Here is a 12,485-nt window from a genome sequence, read left to right on the forward strand (position 1 = left end):
GCTCTGCCCTGCTCCCTGCCCAGTAACCCAGTTTCTTCCTGTGTTCCCTGCTCAACTCCCAACTCCTGACAAAGTTTTGCTGCAATCAATTTTCTTCTACCCACCACCTCTCCTCTCAAGCGTGGGCTGAAATATCATCTCTCTCCTAAGCAAGAGCTGTTCTCTTTCTCCTGCCCACTTGAGCTGAAGGTGCCTTCTGTGCGCCTCTTCCCCTGTGACCCATGACTTGGCTTTCTCTTGTCATCGCTGTGATCTCCTCCTCCCTAATCCTCAACCTGCCTTTCCTCCCTTCTTCTTACAACTCAGTTGCTTCATGCTTAAATGTGCTGTCTCCTCTCTAGGTGATGTGGGTCACTGCCATCCTAAAGCTAAACCACCAGACAGTAGCAGAGTAGGACAGGTTGCACAACATTTAAAAAGGGGCTGCAGGCCTTCATCTTGACTTGGGGATGCCAGTGCTCTCCTCAGTTCTCCAGCAAGGAAGAGAAAGAATTTAGCACAACAACATTACTTGTCCTTATTTCTAACTTAAAATAAATCATTTTGGCCTACTTGGCCGTATCTCCTGCCCACCACAGGATACAACCTCAGCCCTTCCAGTCTTTTAAGAAAACTGACTGCTGCCTCCCAGAAAAAAGCTGAGAGTAATCAAGGGTTTGGGGGAAAGAGACTGAAGACCTTTCTTTCTTTGCATGACTGTCTCTTCATCCATGGAAGGGCTCCTTGGCAATAGGAAATATCTGGACCATGGCTCATCTTTGATCTTTTGGAAATTAATCCCAGCATTTACTTTCCATAGAAATTTCTACCCTCGCTGCTTCGTGCTGCAGCCACCCTCAACACCTAGCACTCCTCTGCCCCAACGAGACATCATTTATTCATAGCTCTGTGTTTTAATCATCATGCACTATTTTTAAGTAAGAACAGAACAATCATTTCTAACGGCTGGGTACCCTGTTAACACAGGGATGTCATGCACAAAGTGCCCTCACAAGAGATGACCATCTGAATTAACTAATGTCAGAGGACTCTCCTGGTAAGAAATGTTAAGACCTGTGAAACCATCAGCTGGATTTCACCTAAGCCATGCAGCAAGCTGCTCAGGTAAACCCAGCGATCTGCACCTACAGTCTCTAAATACTTTCAAAACACAAACTTAAGCAATGAATGCATCACCTGACCCATTTTCACAATACCTTCCCAAAGGCTTGAATTCTCAGTGTGAGCTGAAAGTATTTGCATGCACGTGTGTGTGCACACACACATTCAATTTCTAAATCAATCCTCCCAGGCAAAGGGTGTAAAAAATGTCTCCCAGACCTCGCTAGTATTTACATGTTTTTAATTTCAAATGCCATATAAGGCTAATCAGCCATTATATGTTATTGTAGCTTCTAAATAAATTAAAACTATTTATCACTTTAAAAAAACACTTTAAGAACCTTAGTAACTTCATAGTTAAACACCGACAGGTAATATTATCTATTATGGCAACGTTTCATGGTATCACAGCTGTGCTATGCTCTGGATTTTCACTTTCTTAAACCTGTATATCGTGACAAAAATATGCATAATCTAGTGCACTGATTCAACAATTTTCAATAATGTCTGCTAATTCTGGCAAATAGTTTACAACAGTTATTTCCACCGTCGGAACAGGTGTTTTATGGCCAGAATGTCTGTACGTTGACAAAAATGGAAGAAGTCCATTTATTAAGAAGAAAGAGAGTTTCTAGGAAAAGAAAGAGTAATGCGAAGACAGTGTTTTCTTAAAGCAAACCAAGAAAACCATACTAGAAGATGCAGACACCTCACCTTAGCAAACGGAGGAGAAAAGAGACTTACACAGTTCCTGTGAATTGTCATTCTCACAGAATAGAAACCGTACCTGCATAATCTGTTCTTGCGTAATGCCCATCTTCTGATTTTGTAGTTGTTGTAGTATTATCTGTGTGAAAAGAAATATGTTGAGTTGCTTGGGAAGCCTGTACTTGATACAGACTATGCCCCAGCCGCCAGTGCCCAGGCAAATGTAGCTTCGCTTGCATGCACAGCATCGCTGCTGGCTGCAAGGCTCCCCTGGGCCTGCCAGGTGAAAACAGCAGGATCCGCCTTTTTGGAATGAAACATGAAACATCTTCCATTAAGAAAACACATTTTTTTCGAACAATACGTGATAACAGATTGCAGCTGGGATAAATATATCAGTATGAAGCTGGAGTTGTCATTTCTGCTCTATTTGAAGTAATTGGGGAGTCTTAATATGTACCCTGAAATGAACTGCCATGTAGGGCGGTTAACTTTAAAGAGATAGAAATAAACTAGAATGTGTTTAATACACCTGTATAGTACAGCTTTGTAAGTAGATGTACTGAGGATTTATAGGTCAGAAGCTAAGGGGAAAAAAGCTATTAAGAGTCTGAGCCTCAGTAGACACTTTATTTACGGGAGCTATTTAAAGGCAAATTTTCTTCATTTTTATTTTAGAACAAAATAGAGTGTTTAAAGTCAACTCAAGGGTTACAGGTGATGTAGTAGCCCATGAGCTGGGCACAGAAAATCATGGCATTCATGGAGAAACACAGAGAGTCTTGAGCTGCTATTGGCAAAATTTCCTTCCAGGCACCTTTGGCTTCTCGTGGGCCCAGTGCAGGTCACATGAGAAACAAGAATCAGCACCACGTCTGGGAGCATGGCTTTGGCCTCCTGAGATTGCTTTGTGCTGCTCCAGTTAAGGGAGCAACAGAGGATCCATCCTGCGTGGCAAAACGTATTTGAGGGGCTCTTCTACTGTTCTGCTCTGACTCCTACCCGGAGGACAGAGCTCTGGGCAAGCTGCTCTGGGCAAAATCCAGGTGTCTGATTTTGACACCAGTGCTGGGCTGGACAGTCCCTGGCCACTGCCGGCAGGGTGTGGGAAGGGTTACACCCATTCCTTGCGCCCCGCTTGGCATCTGTACCATGGAGGGCTCTGTTCCCTCCCGCAGCCTGCGCTCTACAATATAAATTGCAAGAGTCTAATGGAAACATAAGAAGTGCCAAATAAGCCAGCCCTGGTTCTTTTTTATTCCGGAACAAAAATTGAAAACATTCTTTGAAATGAGTTTTGTTATGAGACTTACCTTGACATCGACCCAAAGACATGACTTCAATTTTCTCCTGTTTCTGGCACGATGCCTCTTTGATTTGACATGCATTATCATAAGATTTCCCATCGGAAGCACAAAGAGGATTGAAGTTGGTTTGAGAACAGTCAATGTTGCACACACACCTGAAATGATAAAGAAAGAGGAAAAAGAAGAGGCTAATATGAGAAAGTTTTTTCATGACATCATACATACATCTCAGAAATAAAAGTGTTTGTATATTCCTGACTGCACAATGCAAATCAACAGAAAGAAAGTGGAAAGCTCTGTCAAGAGGTCATTTGTATCTCTGGATGGAAATGAAATGCGGAGAGAGGGAAGAGACACAGAAGAGAAAAGCAAGCAAAAGGAAAGATAAAAAAGTGTGTTCTACATGGAAAACTATGCCACAGCATTACCACTTGTAATTTCCTGTAAATCAAAGAACACCCAAGCAGATATGCAGATAATTCAAGCTGCTGCACCCTCTTGCAATTAAAAAAGCCACAAAATTCACCTCTGTTGAGGTGCTGCCCGTCGTATATAACACTGCATGTGTAGTTTTATATTGATTTATGATTTAATTCTGATAATAATTACAGAACCTATAGGCACTCTGATCATAATAAAAGATGTGATGCTGAAGTCTCATCTCACCCTACTGGGATAAAACCACCTGCCAAGACTGAGACTGACGCTAGCGATGTGACTGTACTCTGCTCTGTGTGTAGGGGTGGTGGGATCTCCCCCGGCTCCTGGATGCGGTGGGCTTACTCAGTATTAAAACCAGGGGAATGCTGTTTTTAGGAGACACTTTGTGCACAAGCACTTTCTGAAGCATTTGAATAACTCAGCAACCAAAAAGCCTTACCCAGGTGTCACCCAGGAAGTTCAGTGCCCACTCCCGACCTGGTGATGTGCTCTGTGCGGGGAGGAGTGTCCCATAGCCGACAGCAGAGCGTGGGCAAGTGCGGGCAGGGCAGTGGCGGCCCTGTCCTCGGGGAGCTTAGGGGCATCTCCAGAGCCACAGTGATCCAGCTCATGAGCTCCTGGGCTGCCCTGAGATGTGAACCAAAGCACAGTGGGGGATTCCCTTCAAAAGTCTGGTCCGGATCTGAACTAACACACTAACGTGAGCACGTCCTGACCCCAGCAAGCCTCACCACTGCTCAGAAGATGGAGAAGCCTAATTACTTTCACCAACAGCAGGCTGCAGCCTTTTTTCTTTAGGTTTCTCCTATTTCATTATCATTAGCGATGTCAGACACCCTTGGGCATCAGCAAGGGAAAAGCATGCTAATCTTCCATCCCCCCGACCGTGCCATGCAACGGACAGCTCAGACTCAGCAACGTTTACATTAACACGGATGCGATCCTGCTCGGGGACAAAGCCAGAGGTCTAACCTGGCAGCTGCTTCAGCTCTTCTGAGCACGTAATTGTGCACATGCTGCTATCTAAACCCTTCCTGGCTCCTTCTGACATTTAAGGCAAAGTAATGTGACTGATGCTCTATCTCCAGCCCACTGGTTGCGCCAAACCTCACAGCACCGTCTCCACAGCTCTCCCTTTGGAAAGTTAAGTATTGGAAATGTCAGCCTCTAGCCTTGCTGCTTGATTTAAGAAAGTGTTTAAAAGACAGTTCACTTCCCATTCACAGCAGACATCTGGACACCTTCAACCACTGGAAGTGTAAAGGGATATACGCAAGAGAAAAACTTTGGTGGAAAGAGGAAGCATAGGAAATTTGACAGCGTGGGTCAGATTTCTCCATCACCCTCTTTGGCCTTTGGCCTCCGCAAACGTGCCCAGGGTGATGAAAATCAGTGGAACCAGTACTCATCTTCCTTTAGACTTTCTTTACATTGGGTAGGTCTATTTTCCCCAAGTATTCACAAAATACAGAAAACTTCAGCTCAAAAAGATGCCAAAGGTGAATAGCTCTGGTTATAAATTAAATAACAAGATTTCATAACTAGTGGAAGAAAAGAGTCTGGCTTCCTATGTAACAATTTCCCCGCACTGATGAACATACAGAATATAAGAAAATCCAGTCAATTTCCTAAGAACCTCCTTATCAGCGGAATAAGAATGCTCTGCTCCACCCAAATACTAACTGTCGTCATTTTTTCCCGCAGCCGTTTCCAGATTCCCACCTTAGTCAAACTCACTTCATTAGGAAACATTTACTGCTCAAGTAATAGTAATTCTTTCCACGTAGCTCCACCATTTGCATTTCAGATGGGACACAATCAGCCATATGCTCCTTTTTTGTAATAAAACAGCTCAGAAACAGCTTCACTTCCCTACATTTTGCTACAAAAAACGAGTGTAGGTTAATATATATTATGTCTCAAGTCAAGAGAAAATTAAGTCAATGAGAAAATTAAAACAAAAGGGTACTCTTTAGGGAAAAACTAAGCAACTTTGGATGCAATTTCAAAAATGCCTAGGGGATGCAGGAACCTATGCTCAGAGTTAGGCACTTAAGAGACATATTTTTAAAGGTGTTTAGATGCCTAAAGATGCATGCAAACACTTTGTGTGGGATTTCTGAAATCTCAGAGACCTATCTCCCACTGATTTCAAAGACCATTTCAGAGCCCATTTGGCATTTATTTGCATCTTTTGATACCTTCAAAAAAAAAAAAAGTTCCAAAATTACTTTTCTGACCTCCTTCAGTAAAAGTGAGAAGAGAACCAAGGTTTTTCTCAACTCTGTTCTAAAATCTTAACTGCAAGACCAGCCTTTCTTTCCAAGCAAGATCTCTGTAGCCGCACGCTGCATTAAGAGGATGCACCATATGAGCATCATGAACCACATGCTACTTGTGCTGATGTCAGATTGCTCGTGTGCAAGGCGAGCAGAAAAGGACAACCTCGGGATGACGCTATATGCTCAAGTCTTATAGGATCTCCTGTGTGAAGCTTGATTTTCAGGGTTGACTAGATGGGCGGTAAAAAACCACTCCAATAAACTTGTAACCCCAATCTCCTTGCTGCAAGGATCTGTGCATCATCCACCCCCTGCACAATTTTCAGCGGACAGCTTCTAGCTTGCATCTGCAGTTTCTTACTGCTTTTGCACTTATATACTCAAATCCTACTTTAAGGATACACAATTAAGTCAACATCAAATATATGTCAGGAAATGCTAAAGGTAGGATTGCATCAGGAAGATTAATGTAGCTGGGTTGCTGACTCTGTTTAATTTATAGTGCTCTCTTATCAGGGAAAATGACAGTATATTCAAACATGTTTTTTCAAACTAAAGGAACAAGCAGTCTGCCATTTCAACCATGCCCTCAAAGTCCAGAAGAGTAAATTACAGAGAAAAAGGTGGGGCATTTACTCCAAACGTGCATGCCCAGGCACACGTGGCCACAGAGCATGCATCGTCCTTAAGCAGGATCCACTGGCGATGTAATAAATACAAAATGAACGGCACTTAACACATTTGATTAAATGAAATCCTATAGCCATAGGTAAAGGTGCCTTCACTTCTTGAAACATTTTCCCACACAGAAGTGGGACTGTCTCCTATCAAACAAGTAGAACCAAACTGTGACATCCCCGCTTGGACCCAAGGACATACATTAGGTGAGAATCCTAATGGTGTTCAAGATTTCAGATCCTGTGGGACACAGGAATCCCCTGTACAACAGATACTTGCCCCAACACTTGTCATGCCCAGAAATCCCGTCCTGCTCCTAACTAGCACCCAGTGCTGGCGCTTCCCCTCTCACATTCAACCTGCAATCTGGCCATGTCCAGGCTCTGCCCCATTACCTTCTCGTTCTTTCACAAGTGACAAAATTGGAGTGGCCTCACCTCTTTTGGTTGTTGGCTTTACTGGTCCCAGGGTCCCCCCAGGTCCCCCTGCCTGTGTGGGGCTGGAAACACACATCCTGCTGCTGCGGGGCTGACTGGCAGGCCGGCTGCCTGCCTGCAGCTTCCCAGTCCCTGAGGCACTTCAGTACGCCTCTAATTTTAAGTAATTTGATCATTTGACCATTTTATCAGCCTGGCTATGACTTCTGATTATAGTTCTGTCAATAAATCTTTTTGTTTTCCATGTTCCTAAGTGTTAGCTCTGAAGAAATCTTGGCAATATAAAGGCTGACTCAGCTTTTCTCAGGCTCAAGAAGCTGTGAGAAGGTCAATGAGGTCTCCTAGGGGGTCACAGGATGAAACTGTACCCAAGAGCATACACAAAATACATGTGTAAGGCTTAACTATGACTTCTGCAGCCAGAAAAGCAGCTTTAAAAGCATCTGTGAGGAAGGAGTGCTTCCAAGATGTCAGCCGATACCCTGCAGCTCCCCTGAGAAAGGAAGAAATGCTGAATGCTGTCCCACAGGCCCATCACATCTTTCAAGTAATGGGCTTATATATTAATTGATTAAAATTTGGGCTGTCACTGTAAACAATCATTAAACAAAGCTCACTTTCTTATATCTACTCTTCCAGCTCATTATGATAGTCTCTGATGAATTCCACTTCTTTTATATTCTTTATTTTATTCCATTTCATTTCATATGATGAAAATCTTGGAGGAGCTGAACATCCAGCCATCCACTTGGTTACTTTGGTGATCACGAAAGCAAAAAAGTCGAAACAAACTAAAAAGACAACAGGCAAACCTGGGCACCTCCTCGGGGGATTTTGGGCTAACTCCCCCGGGTGCATCCTGCAGCACAGCTTGGTGACATTGCTGGACCCTCTGACGAGAACATCGTGTCAAGGCAGAACTGGAAGGTCTCTGCAGACAGAGGTGATATTAGCTAACACGCTGGAGAAGCCCACGAGGCTGCCTATGGGGGGGCTGGCAGAGCTGAACTAAGCCTGTGGCAGGTAAGATACTGATGGGCACCTCCTTGTGCCTCACTACTGAATTGTAGGGTGCAAGTCGCTGCACTTCTGTCTCTGAGCTTCTGTCAAGACAGTAACTGCAATAAATGTACTAAAACAGCACAGGGCAACCCACGTGCATTTTGGGAGTGGTTGTCACTATTTCACCTGCGTAACATGCTTCTCCTCTTCCCAGGAAAATGAGAGAAGAGTACAGAAGTAGACCAGTAGTTATTTCCTGTACAGATCTTCACCGTGGAAAAAACCTGCCCAGACCTCAGAGAGGTCTGCCTCCCAGCAGTGATGGCAATGTGCTGCACCAGGCTGCTTGGCCAAGCTGGAGCAGCCAACTTGGCTTTCTGTTGAATCAGTCTCTGTAAAAATTAATGGGGTCAATGAACCAGGCACGGGTGAGTACACTGGTGAGCACACAGGCTCCTAACTCCCCACTCTTCTGCAAATAACATATGGTATTATTTTCTGGGCACAGAGAGTACCTTTGCCTGCAGAGAGCATGCCGCTTGAAGAGAGGATTCACGGCTATGAAGGATTGTCCCTGGAGGAAGGAACAGCGTTTTAAGGAGGCGTCTCAATAAAATGAGAGAATGGTTCTTCACCCATGAAGTGTAGGGGAATGCTATAATTATATTTCCTTAGTTCATGAATAAAGTATAATCATTAGTGACACAGCGATGATAAAAAGAACCCCACTCCATGCTTTATCTCTACTCCTAAGACAACTATTCAGTCTTTGTTTTCAGCAATGTATTACTGAAAAATAATTTTTAAAAAATTACTGTGCAATATCTGTGTGTAGCACAAGGAAAGTTTCATATGTAGCTCTGATGGGAAGGAAGGAGGATAAACGAGACAATGCTTCTAAAAGAGCAGTTTTACTGGGAACAGATGCAGGCACATTTTTGTCAGAGCGAGATGGTAATGGCAGTTCTTCCCTATTCAACATCTTTTAATTAGCCCTCCGCAGTTTGGAAACCTGAGAGCATTGTTGGTACTACCTCTGTTTATTAAAGATTCATATTCAGACTTTGCTGGCCATGGGTCATTTGCTTTTTGGAACCAGAGCAACTGAAAACTGTGTCGAGATATCTGCAAAAAAGTACTTAATGAAATGACTAACGTCTTCAGCCAAGTGTCTAGTTGATTACAGGGTCCAAACAGCAGAACAGCAATAAATCTGCCACAAAGAGAATTGTCAGTCAAGAAAAAAGGCATAAAACCAAACAGACAGGGAAGCGAGAGCTAAAAATGTGAAAATGCAAATCTAGTGTTATTTTTACTAGTCAGAGCTCTGATATTTGAGCGCATATGCTAATTTGGTCAAGTGTGAGATCCCACCATGTCTCAGTGAGCACTACTTTACAGGGAAAGTGGTGTTCCATTCTGCAATAATTTTAAACATGTCATATATTTTCTCCAGGCAAAAATAAAAAAAGCAAGGAAAAAACCAACAACATTTTGCAGCATAAAAAAGCCCAAAGCCTTCCCTTTGCCATAAAACAATGTATAAATAAAAACACGGTTGTTGTACATTTATGATATTTCCACCAGAGACATTTCTCATCTTCCTCTGTTCTGACTAGAAAACAATGATCAGAAACTCAAAATTTCTGGTTGAATATCAGTATGGTCCTCTCCAAGGCCCCTGCCCCTCCAAGTAGGACATTAAATGCCCATTTAAAGCTAACCTGGCGGTATACACCTGCATAAAGAGCCTGGCAATCAGTCCCAAATGCCTTCTCTATCATTTGGATTCCTGCAAGGTTTTTCTTTCTGGTACACAGGGCACCTTTGTTGACATTACCAGCAGGCAAGCTGAAATGAAGCCAGGCTCAACATTATGCCTCAACATTCGAACACGCATTGTACCGTGGTTCAGCCGTGTGTCAGGAGGCTGGTGGGAGCGCTCATTTACCCAGGCAGCTTTGGGTATGTTTAATATGTCTCAACACAACGCCACGCAGAGATACTTGAACTGGCTCTAAGCAGGGACTGGCAAGGTTAAGCAGGCTGGGCAGACCTGTGCTCACATGCATCCACCGCCTCTGGGAGCTCAGCTAGCCCGTTTAGACCATCTGTGTGCTGCTGCATCGCGCCTTGCTAAAACACACTGCCTACGATACCCCTTTACTGGGGAGTAGCAACAGGCCACCTCTGCTACCCACCTCGGCACCACATCAGTCATCCTCAAAGCTGCCTGCGCACACAGGCAGCTAAATTGAATTGCGGCGGGGGGCTTGCACGCACCTCTGTTTCGACATCAGTCTCAAAAGGAACACATAAATACCAGCTTCCTTCTCTGACCCTCAGCCCATTTACAAGTACGCCGTTAAGCTTTACAGTAATCTCATACAGCCCTGTAGCAGCAATGACTTGGTACTATTATCCCCATTTTACAGAGAGGTAAATTTTAGTGTAAAGCGCTGGCACCCTCAACAGAGAGTCACCAGGGGCTTTTGATAGCTTGGCCAAGGTCAGGTACGCTACAGTGGTCTCTGCAGCGTGTGGAGCACAGCCCAAGAGAATGGCACCAAAAGTTGCCTCCAGCCAGGAGACAAAACTGCCTGGCATCATTACCTGGTTTTGCATACAGCTGAACATCAGGTACACAGCCATACATATATATAAAATAGCATACATAAAATATATTCATAATGTACACAGGAACACGATTTTTTACACTTTCTATGAATCATACCCTACAACCTGCCTGTGCTTCCCAGGAGATTGAAATCTTATCACCACACTCTTAAGAACATCATTAAGAGGCTTAAAGAACAGATACGCTGCGTGTCTCCTTCAAAACAAACTTTGTTGTATTTTTGAGGCTGATGCAAAACTTCAGCTGCAGTGCAGAACAATAAACAATACATATTTTATAATGGCAGCACAAAAATAGCATTCGATATTTCTTTCCTAGCTCTGCTAGTGCTTCTCTTCTGCTTTAAGATCACAAGAGAAGAAAAAGCATGGCTTATTTTGAGTGCCTTCCATTCAATGATCTTTATTTATTTATTTATCTAATTCATTTTTCTTTTTTGTCCTTTGCAGCCCAGCTTCTGCACTAAGGGCTTTAGCACGTCTACTTTTCACAGTGGCTTCCCTGGGATATTTTACCTATTTCAACTGTTCAAATGTTTATCTTCACCAGCAGTAAAAGGAGAAAAGCTTGATTCCCTCAGGGTGATGCAATGTTTCTGCATGGCATTTCAATAGCATCCTGTTATTCAAACAATTAGAAATCACAGAGACCATGCACAGAATTATCAGCATACTGCATAGAGATTTTTATTATTATGTAGTGCATAATGAAAATGATTTGAAGGACCCCAAAGCATCATAACAGAAGGAAGCGCAGAATAATCAGGTGATTTTTTTTTTTTTTGGACTGCAAGAGACCAAAATATTGTTTACTGGACATATGTCAAGCTAAAATGCACTAAAGTGGTGAATATTTTTATTGCCGCCCTTCCTTGCATACCAAATGCAACATAATCTGGGAGTCTAGCTGGAGTGCAGAGCCAGGAGCTAGGGCAATTGCCGTCCAGCTGCCATGCTGCTGCTGCTGCTTAATAGCAGGGAATGACTGGGAATGCTTAAAAATACGTATGGATTTTTCAGAGCACATTTGTTATGACAGCTCACGGAGGTTGTTTCAAAATGGTTTCGTGGACCGCTCCCAGAGGCACCTCGCCTGACAGCTGTAAGGAGAGCCGCCCGGGCGCTGGCTCCTTCCCGGAGCCAGACCAACTCGGTAACTCGGTGAGGAGCTGGTCCCATGCTCCACCAGTTTTCAAGGCTTCATCCTGGAGACTGCAGCTCATGAAAACTTCTTTAATCTGCTGTGCAAGACACTGCAACTTGATTCCTAATTCTCTTTTCATTTTTCCCCCATAACTTTCTTCACCAAATTTTCGACAAAAAACATCACAAACTTCACCTTTGCTTCCCCCTTACAATTCAAAGCACCAATTATAATATGACCTTCATCTGGCTTCCCGATGCCTCTAGTGCCCTCAACAGTACATTGAATTGTATGCTAACACCTTCAGGGCAAAATAAATGTCTCATTTTATTTTTTTTTAAATATCATTCCTATTTAAAGGGAACTAAGTTGTGTAAAGCAGTCTTTGCTAGATTGGATGCTTCAAACCCAAACGGAGAAACTAGAGAATTACAAGGCTGACGACTGGGTTTGAAGAGTGATGGAAAAATCCTCATGCTAGTTGTGTGACTAGAGAAGAAAATTCTAATTCTGTTCACGTGCCAATTCAAGCGTCTGCAGGTATCTAACGTGTGAAGTTTATTTAAAGCCCATAGAATAAAATAAATGCCTTTTTATGGTTTGCCTACACTTGGTGTCCTTCATGTCTTTATAGTCTGTGTTAAAACAAAGCTTTGCTGACTGTTTCTCTCCCTCTGTAAACATTTGAGGCTGTCCTTCACGAACGTTTTATTGCTGTGTGCCTCAGACTGCTGATATTGTTCGCTCC

At 43.3% G+C, this 12,485-nt stretch overlaps 1 protein-coding gene across 1 annotated transcript in view; it reads right to left on the minus strand.

Moving 5' to 3' along the window:
* Positions 1 to 12,485, minus strand: part of TMEFF2 (transmembrane protein with EGF like and two follistatin like domains 2) — a 139,858-nt gene that overhangs the window by 35,868 nt on the left and 91,505 nt on the right. Inside the window, exons 6-7 of the mRNA XM_076342250.1 lie at positions 3,123 to 3,271; positions 1,889 to 1,948 (exon numbers count right to left, since the gene is read on the minus strand). Of these exons, the coding sequence (XP_076198365.1) occupies positions 1,889 to 1,948; positions 3,123 to 3,271 (209 nt within the window). The remainder of the gene's footprint in view (positions 1 to 1,888; positions 1,949 to 3,122; positions 3,272 to 12,485) is intronic.

This window comes from Aptenodytes patagonicus, chromosome 6, assembly GCF_965638725.1.
Source record: "Aptenodytes patagonicus chromosome 6, bAptPat1.pri.cur, whole genome shotgun sequence".
NCBI classification, from domain to species: domain Eukaryota; kingdom Metazoa; phylum Chordata; class Aves; order Sphenisciformes; family Spheniscidae; genus Aptenodytes; species Aptenodytes patagonicus.